A 20,736-nucleotide genomic window follows, 5' to 3' on the forward strand; every position below is an offset into this window, starting at 1 on the left:
TCTCTGGAGAGTATATAGCAATCCTTTGTCATAATTTGTGGGCTTGCTGCATTTTCCCTTTATGCTGTCTGATCACCAGCACAAAGCACATTATTTATTTGGTGGCCCTGTATAAATTCTGCAGGACAAACCCTCGAGACATGTGTGTTCATACTGAGAGAGCCTGGTCCTTGGCAGAGATGGGATAAGAAACATTCTCTGGAGCAGGCAGCAGAGGACTGAAGGATCCTCTGAGAACAGTTAGTCTGGTACATTTAGGATTGAAAAGACAAGAGATATTCTTAAAACCTGAGGAGGGCATGAGGGCATTGAGTGGGAGAATGTTTCTATAATTAAAGGGCATTGAGAAATCTGACTGAATTTGGCCCACACAGGTGCATTGGCTTTGGTACACACATGTATGTTGTGTTCAGGGGCACGTGCTTGGAGGCTCATGCTGAACCCTCCACAATTCTGAAATTCAGCACAAGGAGCTCTTAGAACATACTGCTGGGGGAGAGGAGCTGAGGCTGCCAGCACAAAAAAAGCTGTGAAGTTTAAGCCTCATTTAAAAGCCTCTGCAGTCACCTGAAAAACCTCACTCTACGGCTCTCAAGGGAATGACAATTCTGAGTTGTCTTTAAAGCTCCTGAAGTACTTAAGGCTATAGATATATTTGTAGGTAATGACACACAGTGGGTAAAGACCGGTAGCATGAAAAACACAGAGGTGATATCCACATTCTGTATTTCTGGAGAGGCATCTGCTTCTGCTGCATAAACTTTGCCATGGCTCCTGAGCCTGAGCACTGCCTGGTAGCTGCACGAGTGGGATGCATGGAGGGCAGCCCTGGAGAGTATTTTTGGGCTGAGCATCAGCCAAACAAAGGCTCATTTCCCTGTGGATCTTCATCACATCTCCAGTGAAGTGGGGGACATGCATAAGTTAAAAATCACACTCCTGACGCAAGAAAGCTGAAAGGTGTAAGCTGAAAGTGTGTTACCTGGGACTGCCAAATTGCTTACCTGAAGGAAACCACCAGGATGCTGTCCCCTCTCTCATCACAGCTGCAAGGTGCACCACTAAAGCACTCTCCGATGCACTGAAAAGAGACAGGAAGACGGCCATGAGAAGAGGGAATTGAGGAGATGACCGAGGTGCTGTCCCTTCTCCCTCCCTCTCCTCATCAGAGCACTGAGGTTGGCAGGAGGATGGGCAGCCTCCGCGCCCTCCCCCTCCCGAGCAAAGCCGAGCCCTGATTTAGCACCTGCTTGGCGGATGCTCAGACCATCAAAAGCCGAAGGATGCCCTGAGGTGAAGCTCTATTGACGTGCAATACTTTGAACCAATATATATTTCATTACTGTAGAGAGAGAGACTATGAATCAATAATTCAGGGGTAAGGCAAGGGAAAGGGATCGGTTGGAACCACTGCTGGAGGATGCACTTCGCTTTCTGAAACACTTCAACTGTGTGGTTTTTTCAAAGACCACCTTAATTATATACCTACAGTCTTTTCAGTAAAGTCTTAAAGCCACTGTACTCATCAGAGGAACAATCATTCCTTGCCCCATCACCCTAATCAATGAACAATATTTAACATAACGTTTCAAACCGCAGACTTCCTTCTGGATATTGCCTCTGATCCAGCCTCTCTCTGGAGGCAGGGGAAGAGAGAAGAGACAGAAAATGGGGCTGGGAAACGCTGCGAGAATAAAGAGCAAACCAGTATTAATTGAACAGTAGTCATAAGGAGGGAAGCAATGTAGTTACACTAATTTAATTTTGAACTGAGACTTGAAGAGGAAGATAAATGGAAGAAGAAAATGAGGAGATAAAGGACTACTGATACAGAAAAAATAACCTGATTTTCCAGTGAAGCAAACCAGGTTGCTTTTTCTGAAGCATTAAGCTGCAATCTCAATTTCCAACTAGAAATATCTGGAATTTCTGTAATTTCAAAGGGCTTAGAAGAAACCTATTTTGCAAAACATATGCCTATTTCCTTGGAAATACTGACCCAAACTGTTTATTTCCCCAAACATTTTTTTAAAATTGTTGAAATAGTTTGTTTCCAAAGGCATAAATTTCAAATCAAAATCTTCTGATATGGGGGTTAAAATATCTTTATCGCACTACACTTTAGAGATGGTTTTTGAATGTGTAAAATGGTGGTAGCAAAATGAAACACTTTTTTTTTTAATATAGACTGAAGTTTTTTCTTCATATTTCTTGATTTTGTCCTGAAAATTGCATGAAATGTTTTCCTAACCTGTTTTCTCCCTTCGTGGTAACCTGTGCAAGAACAGCAAAATGACACCTTACTTGAAGTGGCACGATATTTTCTTCCATGGACTGCACTGAAAACATTTCTCTTGTCCATGTGAGAGAAGCTGGTTTTGAAGACGAAACTTAATATTACCTGTGTGTAAAACAGGAGTACCAGTTCTTGTGATTCATTTGTAAAACTTGCATCTCTCTGAGCACTCATGTGTTCAATAAGAAACAGAACAAAGGCTGGAATTTCTCTTTAGATTTTCTTGCAGGAGAAAAAAAAGAAGAAGAAAAAAGAAGAAATAGCCTGAGGTGTATTTTATTTGGAAAGTATAAAAGTAAAGGCATAAGTAGGTTAACTTCAAGCTGACAAGGCACAGTTAGTCATTAATTAATTAAATTTGCAAATTAACTCCTGACACAATTTCCACTAACTTTAGCAGCATTTGGTTGCCACTCCAGGTGATTTCACAGGAGACTTTTTAAAGTGAAATAACAGATAAAGAATAAAGGATGTTCAGTGGTTCAGTATTTGTCACAGCAGTAATCAAGCTGACACACTTAGACAATAATTATGGGGTGTTTTCTGAGGCTTTCCCACCTCCTCTGGCATACTGGGCTGAGGGGTCATGGCTTGACTGCCCCTAGGACTGGGGAGCAGACACACCCCAAGGGTCCTACTTGCCTCTGTGGTTCACCTGAAGTCTTGTATTTGCTTCTTCCAATGCTTCTTCACTTAATGTCTTTGTAGATTCATTCACAGGACTCATCAACATAATGACAGACATCATTTGGCGCTACACTGGAGATTTTATGGCCCCTGATATCGTTTGCAGGGTCGTTCGCTACTTCCAGGTACAAAAACCTCGTGCTTTGTGCCCCCATAGCAGTAAACTCTGACAAAAACGCTGTGTAGAATTTTTTCTAGCAGCAAAAGTGCTAAATGTTGAAAATGTTCATTTAAAGATCAAACACGTTAGAGCATATTAAATATTTTAAATTTTGTGGACAGGAAAAGCGAAAAATACCTGTGTGAATATACAAGGGGGTGGAGGGGTTTCCTTTTCTTTTTTTTTTTTCCCCCATTAAGCTTTGAAACATTCCTAGTTCAGAGTTCTCACTGACATCACCTTCTGCAATAAATGTGTCTCAACTGTTGTCCTGTTATGCTTTCTGCCCCAGGTGGTCCTTCTCTATGCCTCAACTTACGTCCTCGTGTCACTAAGCATAGACCGGTACCATGCCATAGTTTACCCCATGAAGTTCTTGCAAGGAGGTAGGAGAATTTCAGTACCTTTTTCTTGCTGTAGACATTATTGGGCAATTTTTTAGTTCTCAAAATTCCAAACCTTGTTGCTATGAATTATTCATTCCTGCTCTAGCTGCATTTGAACTCTGTTACAGTTTTCCAAAGGACGAAGTAGCTGTGGTTTCAAGATTTATTAAACTCCACTTAGCCCTCAGCAGTTTTTACAAGTATTGTGTTAGCAAAGAATGAAATGACATTTTAAAAAGCATAATGGTTTTCATTATATTCCAGGATTTTTAGAAAGTTTTAATGGACAAAAGCTATCCCTTGTTCCACTATCCTGACTGTAGGAGCTGAGACATCTATAATGTCTATTTATTCACATTAAAAAATAACTTGGATGGAGGGTGTACTGAGAATTCACACAATAATTTGATGTATCTTCAAAAGACATAGCATATAAGTTTGGGTATCTATTGTTTCTTATAATTTCCTCTGTTTGTTTGGTTTCATTTTTTTTTTTTTACAGCACTCAGATATATCCTGGCCTCTTAGCAGTACAGTTTAAAAAAAATTATTTCTTCCCCACAGAGCCAAAGTGGGGTGCTAAGAATGTTGCACTGAGTGAAGAAACAGAAATTGCAGGTGGGGAGGAAGAAGAACAGTTACAAGAGCCATGAGGTCTGGAGGATGTGCTTTAATCAGATGCAAGTATCATTCTTGTTTTGGAGCACTGATGGCTTTTGCCAGATGGCTCCATTCAGGGGATCAGATTAATGGTCCTTCCTGGCCTTAAAAACCTGTGAGTCAATCACAGCTCTGACAGTGTGCAGCTTTGGCAGATGTTAAGGTCTGAAAGCTTCAAAAACTTGTGTAAAATTTAGCTTTATATTCCCCAGTGTGTAGATCAACTCTTTCAGCACAGGGAGATGGATATCAAGGTTTTCTCAGTGGGCTTTGGAAGAGGTGGCATTGCTCTACAGCTCCTTCAGGAGGGCTCATCAACCAGGCAGGGTGGGGGCTCATAAACCTGCTGGCTGAGCAGGACAGACCTGCTGGCATTTCTTATTCATGCATGGCACAGGAAAAGCAGTGCTTGTTAAATTACTGCCTGGGTATAGTAAAGAATTTGATGGGTAATCTTTGAAAAGCTCTTTGAAGTTGAAAAAGAACCCGTGAAAAATCACTTCAAATCTTCATAAAAGCCTTTTTAAAATCCCATTTCCTATACCTAGACCATAAAGGTTTTTTTTGTTTGATTTTTTTTTAAACTGGAGAAAAGCAGATGTTGCCCCAGTTGAGGGTAGCATAATCATCAGCTGGGTGCAGCTCTGGTCAGGGGAAAAAGGTCACAAGCAGAGAGAACACTGACAAAACCCATCTGCCTCTTGCAAGGTCTGGCTACACACTGATGCACAAGCAAAGTCCATGTTCAAAGGAAAAAAGAAGAGAGCTGTAAATCCAAAAGAAGGCTCTAGAGAGGTATATTTTAAACATAGCAACCTTCTGGAATGTACATAAAATAATCACCTTTTGCACCCAGGTATTCCTTGCAGAGGTGCTGTGTGGGACGCTTTTGAAATGCCCTCTTAGCTATTCTACAGATGGAGAACAAAGAGATTTACAAATCTTTGTCATTGGTGATGACACAGAGGAACTTCATGAATAGTTCTGAGTCAACCTATGGCAAATTTCTTTGCAAAATGAAACACTCATCCCCCCAAAATCCTTCAATCAAGAAACAAAAGAGTTCTTTCTTCTTATTGATTTGAAAAATTATGTTTCCATGTAGCCTTGAAATATCATTTTAGAAAAAAAAAAGTCAAACATTCCACTTTGAAAATGTCAAACTATTTTTTTAAATTGTGGTTTAGTTACTAGCCTCAAGTCTTGTTATAAAGTATTTGCAATGAGCTGTTCTTTGCATGGTTTTTAAGAAAACAAACTTCAACCGCTGAATATTTTATACATACCAAATACATCAATGACCAGAGAAAGTGCAGTATGGGAAAGAAACATGCCTTTTAATCCTAAAGCTTTTACTATGAGACATCTAATTCTACAACCAAAAAGGTACTAAGAAAAAATTGTAAAATAAAGATCAAAAAGAAAAGAAACTGAGAAATTATAGCAGAAAATATTTTATGAATACTTCATCATGTTTGAAAGGTATATGCAAACAACATGCAAACTAAACAACAGGTGAAAAAAGAACTGCTGAAGAAAATGACAAAACCCAAAAAGGCGTAAACTGATCCCTGTGGGGCTTTGGGCTGGAAACAGTGCTGTCACTAAGATTCTGGATTTAAAACCTAATTTTAAGGTGGCACTCAATTTATCAAAGGATTTTACAGTATTGACATTCTGGATAGCAGAAAGCAAAGGTCCTTCCAAGAGGTGACCCCCTGTCCCGTATTGCTGGGAGCAGAGAGATGCTCTCAAACCCGTTGTCACAGGGCAGGGGTGGTGGGAGCAGAGCGAAGGGAACAGTCACAAGGAAACTTCTTTTAGGAGAGTCAGAGCTCACAGCTCCCAGTCCAGCCCTGGGAGTTAGTCTTGGCCACCACAGTTTGAAAAGCTCTAAAGGAAAATGCTCAGACTGGTTCAATAGAATATTGTATTTCAAAAGTTATTTGTTTGATTTCATTTATAACTGATACAGCTCTAGTTATGGGATTTTCTGGCATTTTGAGCATATTAGAGCAGCTATTAAAAATGCAGCATAAAAAAAGCCCTGCTGGTGAGGCAGAAAATTGACATTATTCCAACAAAACAAAAATCTGCTTCCCTATCAGTGCCCTGTAAACACTTTAGACTAGCAAGGCCATATTCTACCAAATGCAAGGGACATTTAAAAAATAAAAATAAAGGAACATTGCAGAAAAATGCTATGAAACACAAGGAAATATCTCTATTGCCAACCCAAATTACCCAGTTCTGTTCAATATACAGTAAAAAAAAAGGTTTCTTTTCCAGCTCTGATCGTTTTTAGTTAGAAAAACACTGAGGCTTGCATGATTGTAATTTAAGTAGTTAGCTCACATTTGAAATGTCCTTTCTGTGATGAAATATTTTGTGAAATTTATTCTTAATATTCCTTTTGCTAAGTTTATTCCCTTATGCTTTGGGAAATTTCACCGTTCTCTTTTGCCTGTACAATATTTATAGCCTTAATCTAACTCTCTCACTTAGGCAGATGTCATCAGAGTTCCCTTAAGCCTTAGATTAGCAAGACCATGCTTTCCTGAACGTGGGTAGCATTTAAAAATGAGCAGGATAACTGAGTATTTGCAACTGATGTTTTATAAAGCATAAAATTACTTTTTGAATGTTTCGCCCACATGCTTTTGTATTGCTCTTAGAGCTTCAAGGAGGAAAGACATTCTTCTTGATATGCATAATTTAAAGTGGTTTTCTATTTCACACACAACCTCGGGTATTTTTTAGGACAATAAAGTATTTGAACACTAAAGCTCCCAGATTAAAAAAAAAAAAAAAAATCTGTCCCCATATGTTCCTCTTGCAATCTGGCTGAGGAGGAATAAGTGTCACTGATAATCATGGGTACTCCACAGATAAGCCCTTTTTCCCCACACTTTTCAGCTAGAGCTAACTGGATTTTAGCCAGAAGATGCAGGTTTTTGAAAATTAAAGCTTTGGAACTTTGTGCTCCAACCCATTGATATTTACGAAATCTTGTGGGTGCCACCAGACATCATCTCATTTCCCACTTGCTTTTCCTCACTTGGCAGTGGCCAGAAGTCAAGAGGATGAACCTGCTGGAGGTTTTGAGGTCCTTTAGCTCCCGTTCTTCGCCATGAAGTCCAGCAGGATCTCCCAGTTCCTGTATTTTGCAGCAGATAAAACAGGGCTGGGCACTGGATCACCGTCATCTGCCCTGTCTTGTGGTTAGCAGCCCACTCCTGGCATGGCATGGGTTCATCAGCAGGAGCTAACTTTTACTCCTACCATCATACAGAGAAGGGCAGGAGATGCCCAGGCTCTTCAGGCCCATGTTTCTTTGGGACAGTAAAATTGCAGATGGAGTTAAAGGCAATCTTGTTCTGATCCTGAGCTGAGGCATTTTCTTTTTCCTCCTAGGAAATGTTTGGCAGTCTTTCTCACTTCAAGGTGCATCACTAGGCATGCAGTAGGGCAGGTCTGAGGTCCTTCACACCCATAAGTGATGTTCTCTCGGTGGCATAGAGCTACCATTTGCATTTCATGTTTCTGACTTGCTGACCCTGACCAGTGCCTTTCTCAGAGTGTTTCAGATTCAACAGGCCCTAAGCATCCTTAAATAAAACTTGCAAAAATACAAGCTCTTAATGACATGACAATTTATCATGAGAAAGAGATTAAATCCTTTTTCTCCTTTGAAGTCTTTTCAGCACCAGCCAGCTGCAGGCTAAAATTCCCTTTCTTCACAGAATTTCCTCCTCCTCCCTGCCTTTCTGTTAATAGTGCTGTGAGGGTTCACTGTCACCAACAACCCCACTGACACTGTCTGTTTGACTCTGTTACACAGAAAGGCAGGCAAAAGTGCTCATTGGAGTGGCCTGGAGCCTCTCCTTCCTGTTTTCCATACCCACTCTGATTATTTTTGGGAAACGGCAGCTCTCCAATGGGGAAGTGCAGTGCTGGGCTCTCTGGCCTGATGACTCCTACTGGATCCCCTACATGACAATTGTGGCTTTCCTGGTGTATTTCATTCCTCTGATCATAATCAGGTGAGTCCAAAGCCCAGTCAGCAAATGTGTGGTGAATGCTGTCAAGTGTGCAATCAGCTTAATGCTTTAATTTCTAGTCATTCATTACAATTTCATTTCCATACCTGCTGCATAGCTGCTTTGGTTTTTATCACATAATACAGGGGTCATTGTACTTGCCCTGGGTGTTCTCTGTGTGGTATTAACAGCCAGAAACATTTTCTCTGAAAAAAGGAATGAATCTCTAAGTGTGTCCACTTATCTCCACAGCTTCAGGCTTGAAAGATATCTTTATAAACCCAGTATGAATATTTGTCCATTATTACAAAAGATAATTTTAATAAAAGAACAGGAAACTGCACTTAACACTAATTAAACTAAAATTAACTTGAAGTGCTCTCAAGCTTCACAATACTCGACAAGGATTCCTTCACCAGGATTGGAAAGAAATCTCCAAGTGCTCCAAGTAGTTGCCAATTATCCTAAAGTATGAACAAATGTACTTCTTCCTGTTTTGTAATAGGAAACCTAAGCTAGGAAACCTAAGCAGATATTTGAGACTGATTTGCCTCAAGTCACAAAGACAATCTGCAGAAACTGTATAAAACTGAGGTCAATCAATATCGCAGACTTCGTGATCAGCCTCCCTCTAGAGCACTGCCATTAGCTGCTGTGGAACAGAAGGTAACTGGCCATGAGGAGCCACCAATGCACAAGAGCAGTCAAAATCAGATGTGGGAGGGGAGTGAGGTTTCCTAACTGCCTCAAAATGCTGCCAGTGTCAGTGACAGTTCTCAGAGCCATTACTGTTCTTTCTTTCACTAGCAAGGTTACAATTGTATTTCTTGGTGTCCATCTCTTCTTGTCAGCAGCAAGAAAGACTTGTTGGGACTCCTCTTTTCCCCCCATAATTTGGTGCTGCTTGGACTCTGAGAGAAGAGCTATTTTTGCAATGTCCCTTGGATTTATCTCTTGTTCCAGCTGCTTTTCCAATGAGTGATGAGCCATGAGTGTCCCTTAGCTTCCTGCTCATTAGTGCCCTGGGTGAGAGTGGGGTGGGCAGAGACTGATCTCTTCTAGATGATGACAGGAGTGACTACATAACCTTGAAGTTTATTACTGTTTTATCACAGAGATTAAGTTCTGCAGCTTTTAATGACAACTAGTTTATCTCTGATAGAATCAAAACCATGTGGTGCTTGAACTTATCTAGCTGACTTTTTGATATGGATTCAAAATGGACCAGTGTTGCTCCCTAGAGAAAAAGGATGATTTTTACACATTGTTCATAACATGTCAGTTCACTAAATCTTCTAATTTTTGTGCCAGATTGCATAGATATAATTTAAAAAAATCAAGAAAGTTTTCCTTAAAGGAAAGTTTGAGAAGAAAGGAAAAACTACCCCCAAGTTATCCTTCCTGGGTGGGATAATTTCTCTGCATGTTTTCCTGTATCTGAAAGCCAGCCAAGTTTTCAATATGCAGAAAAAATATTCTTGGGAATATGTAAATAAAAATGTGGGTAGATCTGCAGCCCAGCAGTAGCAGCAAAAACAATAAACATACACTGCACAGACAAAAAGCAATTTAACATGAAAAGAAATGGCACCAGAAAATTTTGAGGCTGGCTGTTACTGTGAAAGGGGTTCTTTTATGAGCTTTCTCAAGTAGGCAGCAGTTGGGAAATTCTAGCCAGCATCCTAAGTGTTTCAGGAAAAAGACCCCACAGCCTGCCCAGTTACCAGTCATTCCACAGGTGTGTGAAACATCTCTTTCACACTCTAACATACACATAGATTTGCATGGTTTCTGTTACAGACCAGCCACTCCTTTTACATGCCATCTATACTTGTTTGGCAAGAAAAGGCAAGCTACAGAGCAATAAATATTTCAGAGCTGCTGACATTACGCTCCCCTCCTCCCTGCCAAAGAAAGATATTCAAACCAGATCAGCTCTGTGACTTGCTTTACAGTAAATCCCCAGAAGCAAGAAGGTGATGAAGACAGGAGGGGAAGGAGAAAGGCAGTGAAACTGGCATTTCATGAGATTGTCCTGACATCTGACACATGAATAAAGCATCCTAAATTTTTTGTGGCTTTAACCACAAGCAACATTCACACAAGAAGTTTATGGCGGGACAGGAGCTAAAACCACTGGTTTTGGAGCCAGGGGCAGCGCAGTGTCCATCACCTGCCCAGAAACATTCCTGGTTTCAGTGTTTTTTAACACAAATGCTCCTGTGTCCTTGCCAGCAGAAAAAAATATTTTTGACAGGTCCAAAGTGGTGTCTGGCACTGGAAGGAAGGAAGGGGAGTGGTGCAGGGAAGGATTTATTTTGTGCTTATTTATTTCTAGCTGTCAGTGATACTATTTTCTTCAGAACAGAGAGGATTGTCTAAAACCACAGAAAAAGAGGATTAGCTACAGGGCAAGGTCAGCAGAGACATTATGAAAAAATGCCATGCAATTTGGAAGGAAATGGCTATTTTTTAGAACACTTTTTAAAGTCTCAAGCATAAAAGTGAAGGTTGCAGCTTCCCAGCCAATGTATCTGTAAAACATCTGGCAACATAGCCTGAAGGTGTGACATCTATTCCTTTAAAAATCATTGGCAGTCCAGGAGTTTAAAGCTAATCCACCTGATGTGGCTGCAGCATACAAATACTCTGGTAAGCAATTTATGGCTCAAGAACAGCAGGAATGGCTGCTAATACCCGCTGGGACTCAGTTTCTCTGTAAAAGTTTTATTCCACCCAATACTTTCAGGTGCACAAGATGATAAACGAGATGCTATTTCATAAGGGTGAGAGGAATCACATATGTTCCAGTTGTGTGTTACTCTGACAAGAGATTATTTATAAAATGAAAGGTGTTATTTAATAAATTTAGGAAGGCTTTTTTTTTTTTTTTTTTTTTTTTTATGACCTTTAGCCGAAGATGTTACTTAAAAAAAGCCACAACATGAAATGGAGAGAAGATCCATAAATGTGTGACTGAAAGGTCAAGGATCAGTAGAAGAAGCCGTGAATACATATAAGCCAGAAGCTAAGTCATACACCACACTTAGTGAGGAAGCAAGGCAGGGTGCACACAAAGAAAAAAATTAAACCTTTTCTGCAAGAATTCATATTGTTTGCACAGCTACTTTATTTTCTCTGCTGAAGCACTCTGATTTAGCTGCATGGCAGGTGTCTGATGCAATGTGGGACACTGGCTGCCAGAGTTAATTCTTAATTAGTTCTGCTGCCTGAATCTGCTGAAAACCTAACCTCTAGAGCAAAGCAGTTCACTGATGACAGCACTTTTTCTGGTGCTGTTCATCTGAAGTGCATACAAAGGATAAAATCTTACTTTTCAGGTGCAGGACTTAATTCCACACTAGATAGGCTGCTTTGGCTGAGCTGTTTTCACTTGTTACAGTTCAGACACCATCATCTTTTAAGCTTCTCTCATCCAGCTCTCAGCTCTCTCTGTAGAGCTGATCTCACGTGTTCCTGACAGCCTTCAACTAACTCACAGGAGTTGTGTTATTCATAACTCTGCAGCCCATGGAATGAATTATTTAGCTGATAACCTTATGCTCACCATGGAAAACCCTTCCACTGACAAGCTAAACCCCCAGATGTGGTGTGAGCAAACTCTACAGATTCCAAGCCAAAACGTGAACCAGAAGAACGCAGCACTCTCTCCCCCTCACCCCCTGGTTTTTTAAAAATGTATGTATAGAAAGGTAATTTCTGATGAAAACTGCAACAGCCTGAAAGACCTTAATACTTCTGAGGTATATTCCTACCACTTCTTCACAACTAGAGAATCAGCAATCAGTTATCAAAAAGCTTGTGGTTTTTCAGCAAGTTTTTTTATCTGATTACAATACCAATGAGCAATAAGACCTGAATAATGAAAAGAAAATGAAAAGCTATGATTGGTATTTTTAACCCCAGTGTGTGGATATCTTTGAGAGCTGAAAAAAGTGGAGAATATTTGTTCTTTTCATATTAAAACTTCCCTTGTCCCCACTGTCTCAATGTTGTGCAAGAAGAACAACAGATCCTGAGTCAGGCATTTCTATACAATGCTTAAAAATTTGGCCTGTTCCCTCTTATTTACATTATTCTACCACTTCATCTGCAGTTGATATTACCAACCTATGAAACCACAGAAGATTCAAAAAAAGTAATTAGGGAACTTGTAGTAATTAGCTCTCTCCTCTTCTGGGACAAGTGTCATCAGCTATAACCAAAGCCTTTCCTCCTATTCCGAAACACACCAAGCAAAGCTGAAATGATATCTCTGATTGTTGAAAACCTCTGGGACACTGTTGAACAGAGGTTAAATATGGCTCAAATCAAGATTACACACTGCTCTCCTGCAAATATTTGCACCTGGGCCCCTCGGAACCTGTGATGGGGAAACAGAAGAGCTACTGTGTTTCTAGTCTGCATTGCTACTCTGTGCCAAAACATAATTATGTTCTGGCACTCGAGTATCCAGAAATTCAGAGTTTTTTAGCTGTTATTCATGACTGCTAAATATATTTTTTATATTTTAAAATTATAAATATGATACATAGACATTTACCTAATATAATTGCAAACTCATGTTTTAAAAAAATTGCTTAAACTTCTCTTGAAGCACAGAGGAAAAAGTTATCCATCTGCTGTTTAAAATCTGAACTCCAAAGAGAGCATTTGCTTTGGAGCAGCTGAAAAATAATTAGAAGAGAAAAAAAACCAAAATCATCTAAAAGGAAAAATATGGAATTAAACCCAAGGCATTGTAATGAAATAAAAAATAGATTAAATAAAAGGTATTTCTCTGAATTAAATCAAATAAAAGGACTGGAAAGGCCATTAATAAAAATACCAAAGGTCATTTTTTGAACTTGATTCAGTGAGGCCATTCTTTTTTGCCTGCAATTTCTATTTCTAAATAAAAACCCTGGGTCCTGCACACACGTTCTAATATCTGTCCATCTCTTCACTTATCCATTACATGTGGCTGCAATGGTTTGCTCAGATGAGTTTACTTTTCTCTTCAGACAAATAGTGCTGTAAATTAGCTGCCATAAAACAAAGCAGCCACATCACTTTGCACAAATAAAGTATAGGGAACAATAGGCAATACTGGATGATAAATAGAAGTAATTAACAGGGAGCTTAAGTGCACTTTTGCCATGGTAAAGGCTCATTTTACTAGAAAATACTGAGGCTGTGTGGGACGCCCTCATAGTGGGCATAGATTTTATTTCCAATAAATAAAATGTAGATTTTGTTTCCAAAAAAATCTACATTTAAAGAGTGGGCAGATCAATAACACTTATGATTGTTAATATCAGTACATAGCTTTACCAGAAGACATTTTATTCAAACAAACAAACAAACAAACAAACTGGTCTATGAATTAAAAATACAGATGGGGTGAGATTATTCACAGTTGCATTTGTATGACTAACCCTAAGTTACATATTTACACGGATAAAAAATGCTGTAATTACCAAAGAGGCATATTGAACAACACCATTAACTAATAGCAGGCTATGAGGGACATGCCTCTTAATCTTTTAAAATTTGGATCAAATTTTTGGAGATGCAAAGAATTTAATTTCTGAGATACACCCATAATGTGAGCCATACTTTTGTATTTTTCTCCTACCTCTCAAGATACCTATTTTATCAGGGTTAGAAAAATCATCACATTTTCAGATCAACAGCATGTCCTTTCTATCCTGTGGTCATCAAAGCCTGAGCAGCTACTTTTCAGAATGGCTTGGATGAATTTTCCATCCAGGCTTGACTTTTCCACCTTAGTACATTTTCATTAGTCTCTCTCCTACAGCCTGGGCTGGAAGATCAGTTTGCTGTGCACTTACAGACACAAAGAACCCTGACAACACCTGGGCCTCAAGAGCTGCACATCACAGCTCCCTGTGCTTTCGGGGGAGACAAGGGCCAGCAGCATGCAGGCCTGTTGCATGGGTTAAAAAAAGAGCTTTGTGGCAGTGTGTACCACAGGCTTTTACATCTGGGCAGTGAGGGCTGAGCGGTTCAGAGTCCAGAGGAAGGGAGCAGAAATCAGGATATGGTTGGAATAGTGCAGACTATTTCCAAACACTCTTCTGAATATCAGTTTGTCATCTGTTCCCTGCTACTCTTTGCTCATCTGCCACTTCATTTTTCAAGTGAGAATTTCTTTGAGATTTGAGCAACCTCTGTATCCTCCTCCAGCTGCCTTTTACAAGAAAGAAAGGAGCTACGAATATATTCTGAAAAAAGCTGATTTTCCCTCCTAAGAAAAATACTTCTCTTCCATAAGAGCCCTCTTTTTACTTCTGTGGCTTTGAAACACACGTGCAGGTGCCTGTTATGATCCTATGCTTTAGTAACTCGTTTCTGGAAAGTCCAATTTCTCAGCTCCATTGCTGGGGAAAAAATAAAGAAAAGGGTCAGACACTACTATGAATTGGAGTCCCAGAGAGATCAAATTATAAATGAATAACTGCGGCTGGCACAAGAGCTGCTCAGAAGTCTACCTAGCATGTACACTTTCCTGACACCCACCCTGAGCAGCTTTACACCACCTCTGGTCCACTCTTGATAAGGAAGGCTCCATTGGCTTCAGCTACAGAGAAAGGAAAGATGAACAGAAGCAAAAATACCGACACAGGTCCACTATGTTGGCAGCACTTTGTTAAGCTGCTGGATGAAAACAACAATTCAGCTTTCCTCAGGAGCTCTAAAAATTAAGGATTCAAATGAATCAGCATGCAATCTCATACTTGAAATGCCAGTGAGAAGACAGATGCTGTAACTGTATCTGGCAAAAGACATGCCCCTACCAGACTGCAGCCAAGAGGGCAGAAATTCTGGGGTCAAGGCAAAGCAAGTGAGGAGCCTGGCTTCATAATTCAGTCCTTATGGCATTTGGCTGAAAGTAAGGATATTTTGACTACAGAGTTAGACTCCTTTGTCCTGATGCTTAAGAAACTCTGAATCTTTCCTGCTGGACAAAGGAAAATCTGCATTAGAAAGGACATTGTCTCAACTGCAAATAAAGAGGTCAGGCTGGAGACAGCAGGCTAGGAAGAAAATAAAAACAGGACTTTTAAGAGTGAGCCGGTAAAATTTCTGAGATGACAACAATTATCATTATAATACATTCTGATTCATTGGAACAATCACAGGAGAAACGTACATGAATTTTCCACCATTGTCTGTAAAAAGTACAAAGAAACTCTCGAGTTTCAAGTGCATGAGCTGTCAAATAAACAGGTTCTTGAGAAGCCAGGAGATGAAAGGAAAATGTTCAAATCAGCTGGGAGCCAAGCTGGACTTTTGAAGGGATTAAGGAGAGCAAGATGTAGTCCAAGCTGCAGGCAGATGTGAGCAAACCCCTCACTGGGCAGGGACGCTGCTGCTCTGCTGCACAGCCCAGACTGCACCTTGAATTTACAGCTCTCACCTTCTGAGCCTGGAAACCAGATGGCTCAGACTTCCACACAAAGGGAAACCTCCAAAACTTCATAGTTTTTTGAGCACAAATTCTGCCTTTGCAAGCGTGTCTAGAAATTGAGGGCGCTGTAGGAAAGACTCGTGTATCAGTCTGAAGGGACTAATAAGTATAATGCCTCTTCTGATAACAAAAATAAGCCATATAACAGTAAGACACATTTTTGCCTCTATAAAACACCCTGAAATGATGTCCTTTGTTGCACCTATTTCACATAAGGACCACTAAGGTTTATGACAATTAATATCCTCAAGCAGGAGGTGGTTTAAACAGCTCTTCATCTTGAAGGAATAATTTTTATCTATTCTATATTAAGTGAGTAGAAGTCCAGATTGGCTATTGCACAGGGAAACTCCATAACTATGCAAGGTCACTGTATACTAAGACACCTTTCATCTTTCCTATTGAAAGTATATAAACCTCTCTAAATACGCAAATTGTGGTGGATCTGATTTTGAATCATCTAACTCTTCCCATTTATCTGACACTTCAGTTCTCCTTGATTCAGTTCTCCACAGGACACTGAGATCCAAAACTGAGCACTTCTGTATTTATTTGCATTTCTCATGGATCTTGCCCTTATCTAATTCCCCAGGGTGAAATTTTATTCACCAGCTTCACATCCAAAAAGTAACAACAAAATTGAAGTATACATACAATAAAACCAGGTCCCTCCCTTGCTTCCCTCATCAGAACTGGTGCTGCAGGGCTGATACTCAGATGGATTTGGCATTGACTGGCTCAAAATCACCAATGAGCTCTTGCCTGAAAGATTTTTGGCCGAATCACTGCATTCCTCTGAGCCTCAGATTTGACATCTGCAAAGCCAGGGCAACCATAAAGATGTCCATGGTGAAAAGTCTTCACTTTTCAGTACAGATAATACTGTGGGAGAGTCATATAATAATAATTATTATTATTGTCATTTACTATTATTATTCCTATGCAATCCCACCACCTCTGTGAACTCCTTACACATGGACAAGTATATTCTTAGAGCACAAATGGCTGGGATGTCTGTTAAATTTATTGTGCCTAATACCAGCAACTTTTCCCCTTCTGCAGCGTCATATACTCAATCGTGATTCGAACCATCTGGATGAAGAGCAAAGCTCAGGCTGTCATCCTATCCAGCTGTCCTGGTGAGTCTCAGCATACCTGTGACTCCTGCTTTGTGATTCAATTCCAGCTGATCCTCACAAATCTGGGAGTGCTTGGACATGCACATGTCATGTTGGGCCCCTATCGCTGTGGTGGGAATGGGGTTTCTGTATTTGTTCATTCATAACTCATTTCTACATTACTTACCTTCTTCCCTTTGACACTAAATTCTCTTTAGAGGTATAATAGGAAACATCTATGAGAAAATGAATAAAAAATAAAAACTACTTGTTCTAGAAGTTAGAGTTCCTACTCCTAGAACTTTGTCCATTCCCAGAATAGTTTTTTCTAGCATATACTTGGCAACACTTTTTCTGTGTCTTCATATGTACTTGCAAGTCTAAATTTTTTTCAAGATCAGAAATTCCTGGGCACAGAAAGCTAGAAAGTGATTGGAGTATTCCATCCCAAGACTACACATGCCTCAAATAGATCTCTTTGGGGATCTACTCTGCTTACTTTTTCCTTTTTTTATTTTGGGTGGCTCAGGTTTTGATTGTCCAACTTGAGCAGATTTGCAAGTGTCCAAATTTCAGGAACTACTGAGGTGACAGTGACACCAGGGAAAGATGAGATTGTGTATTCCTGTCCTGCCTGCCAAGGTGCACACTGACACATCCACACACCAGTCCTGTTCTTTCACCAGCTGAACTGTTCTTTTCCCAGGTGGCAAAACCTCCCGTGGCTACAGCAGCCGTGGGTTCATATCCAGGGCCAAGGTGAAGGCGATCAAGTACAGCATTGTAATTATCCTTGGTAAGTGAAAAGCCCCAGAGCTGGGAGCTAGGGAGGATGCTGACATTAGGAAGCTGCTTTTCCTCAGCAACCTCTGTCATCAGCAGACAAAGTAGATGGCTTGGAGAAGGAGCTTTACTCAGACACCTGACTTGCCTTCTGATCCTGTCCTTCCCCTCTTTTCTGGCTGATATATTTCTATTTTAGGTATCTGACGTAACCTTTGAATTAAATTAGATGCACAGTCTCTTGTGTACATAAAGAAAGTGAAGAGACAATGTCTAAAAGGAAGAAAGAAAGAGGACGTCTCTTTTCTATCCAGACTGCCAAAAGATTTGGCAATTGAGTTGTCTTTCAGGCTTAGAGACGCTGTATATGGCCTGTGAGATGCTGGGGTGGTGCAAGGGAGAGAAGAAAGGTGAGATGTGCAGCAATTGTATTTAATGTCACAGGTGTGTTGCCTGCCAAGATGGAAAGAATGAACTCTCCTTTCCCAAGTGGGCAGCAGATGACTTAGTGCAGGTGTTCTCTGTCTCCCAGGGAAATTACATTATTCTGATGCAATTAGGAGGCTGATATTCTATCTCAATAAATAAAGGCAGCATCACACAGAGCTTATGATTAGCTGCCAGAGACATGCAGGAAAGGAACTAAAGCTGTTTACTCCCAAGGGCTGACAGTCATCCCTTGACACTGAAAAAGAGATTGCTTCTCTTTCCAAAAATGTGTAAAATTCAGATTGGAGAATATTGTGATAACAGCCACTTGAGTAGCTTAGCTCACTGTCTAGAGGCAGCATCTGCAGACATGAGAGAGGCCAGTGTGATTTATATTTTCCATAGGCTCAAGAACAGCTTCTCTGTGTCTGAACTTTTCTGCGTGGCAATCAGAGAAAGCTTTTGGCAGACACAACTACTACTGCAAGGCCATCAGATGTTGAGAACTCACATGGATGCTCAAGTATTTCAGCAGACCTTGATAATATTAGGCACCCAGCATCTCTTGATGTGCAAACAGATTGACACCTAACATCCATGGATTTTTTTAAAGCCACTTAAAGTTCTGCATAGTGAGTGCTATGATCCACACTCTGGCACTGTGTATTGCTATTTTGCATATATCTAAGCATAGACACCTCCTGTTTGGTTGTTCTAAAAACAGGAAGGGAGCTTACCTTGCACTTTTAGTGAGCACTCAGCTGACTGCCAGGAAAGAAATTCTGATTAATGAGACAAAAAAACAGGCACAGGTTTACTCTGCTGTCTCATCTGAGTCAGGATGTCATCATGAGTCTGATTTCACAATTACCTGTATGTTTGCAACCCAGGTACTATAGCTTAGTTGAGTGAACTACCTGTCCCAGCATTTCTATGCAAATCCCGAATCAAAGGCCTTTGTGAGAAGAGACGGCACAGAAATTTGTGTGAGACAGATTTATTCCCTATGCCTGCAAATAAAGCTAGATCCGTGGCTAACCTTTTTTTTTTCCCTGTCACTCTGAACCAAAGCAGAGGCTATGAGCAGACAGTCCTCTCTTCCCTTCCTCAAATTCATCTCTCAAATGGCAGTACAGGAAACCAGGAGAATCTTCCTGCGCACTCCACGTACACAGCGTTTCCATCCAGCATGCCGAGTGGCATGTTGGTTTGCCATAATGCAGTGTGAAAGGGTGTCACTCCTTGCTCCTGGGTGTCTGAGAACCTTATTTTAATAGGTGGCTGTGACAGGCAGCACTGTCACAGAGCAGCACTTTGGCTGTGTGTACATTTAGATTGGCTGCTCACTCCGGGGACCATTAAAAGAGCACTTCACTAGAACTGATGATGCTTTAACTGGCTACCTATTTACCCTTTATGTGTTGTGTAGTGTTCAGAAGTGTCTCAATATGTCTAGAGGGAGCACTCTAAACACTTAGAGAAACACACGTAATATATTTTATAGGCATTAAAATAAAAATAAAGACAAATAAAAGCACAATCTAATAAGTATTCTCTTAAATAAGATCCTGAATGGGGAGAGGTTTTTTTTTTGCATGAACAAATATTTATGTGTTATGACAGTTGCTCCATGAGTGTGTAATTACTTCCCTAAATTGGTAAACTATCCAGTGTCAAGCTCTTCCTCTCTCTGTCTCGTCTGCAGCATTTATTCTCTGTTGGAGCCCTTACTTTCTGTTTGATATCCTGGACAACTTCAACATACTGCCTGAGACCAAAGAGCGCTTCTACGCATCTGTGATTATTCAGAACCTGCCAGCCCTGAACAGTGCCGTCAACCCCCTCATCTACTGCTTCTTCAGCAACAGCCTCTGCCCCCCTTCCGAGTATTGCTCCTTTACTGTCACTCTGACTACCCCTAAGAAGGGAGGGAACACATAAACACAGTCCTTAAACTGACTAACTGTTTTTGACTTCTTTAATTCTGACCATTCTCTATTTTTTTGTAGGGAAAGAAGAACTCAAAGGCTGGGGGGGACTTTGCGGGAAAGGAGCAATGGAGGGCAGGAGATGCAGGTCCTGTCGAAACCAGAATACATCTAGCACTGACAGTGTTCTGCAAAGCCACACTGGCACCTGTACAGAGGAAAACAGAGGTCCCCCACAAGCCCTGTGCATGGTGAAGTGGATGGACACTGCTGGGCAAGAGCCTGCACCTTGTACTCCTCTGCACCTTGCAGCACACATTTTGGGTGGGCACTGCAGCCTCAGCAATTGCACACTGCCAGTGCCAAGCTCACTATGAGAGGTTTGCATGCCTCTGTTGTGGGGTTTCATCTTGACCCTCTGTTTAAAGCAAGCTGTAATCTATGTGCTCCAAACAGAAAAAAAAAAATGGAAATGGTGTCTAGTCAGAGTCTTCTCTATTTTTCAGGAGTCACTAAAAGCCATCTACTGCACCATCTGGCTCTTATAACCAATAGAGTGTTTACAAGCAATTACAGAGCAAGGACCCTAGCTAAAATGAAAACACAGACACTTTTCCAATGAGAAAACACCATTGTCACTCTGTGTAATTATATCTGGGTTTCATATGGAGCCATTTACAAAATTATAGCCAGAGAAGAGGGGAATGGATGGCTGGGATACTGCCTGCCACATCACCTGGCCCAGCCTCTCAGA

General features: G+C 40.6%; 1 protein-coding gene across 1 annotated transcript in view; it reads left to right on the forward strand.

Annotated features, from left to right (window-relative positions):
- The window catches only part of NPSR1 (neuropeptide S receptor 1), a 55,588-nt gene extending 35,373 nt beyond the window's left edge, over window positions 1-20,215 (forward strand). The window contains exons 3-9 of the mRNA XM_059483250.1: window positions 3,005-3,108; window positions 3,436-3,529; window positions 8,031-8,232; window positions 16,787-16,863; window positions 17,549-17,638; window positions 19,760-19,940; window positions 20,064-20,215. Coding sequence (XP_059339233.1) covers window positions 3,005-3,108; window positions 3,436-3,529; window positions 8,031-8,232; window positions 16,787-16,863; window positions 17,549-17,638; window positions 19,760-19,940; window positions 20,064-20,157 — 842 coding nt within the window. The 3' untranslated portion in view covers window positions 20,158-20,215. The remainder of the gene's footprint in view (window positions 1-3,004; window positions 3,109-3,435; window positions 3,530-8,030; window positions 8,233-16,786; window positions 16,864-17,548; window positions 17,639-19,759; window positions 19,941-20,063) is intronic.
- Window positions 20,216-20,736: the final 521 nt, after the last annotated feature.

The sequence above is a fragment of the Ammospiza nelsoni genome, chromosome 1, assembly GCF_027579445.1.
Source record: "Ammospiza nelsoni isolate bAmmNel1 chromosome 1, bAmmNel1.pri, whole genome shotgun sequence".
Lineage (NCBI taxonomy): Eukaryota > Metazoa > Chordata > Aves > Passeriformes > Passerellidae > Ammospiza > Ammospiza nelsoni.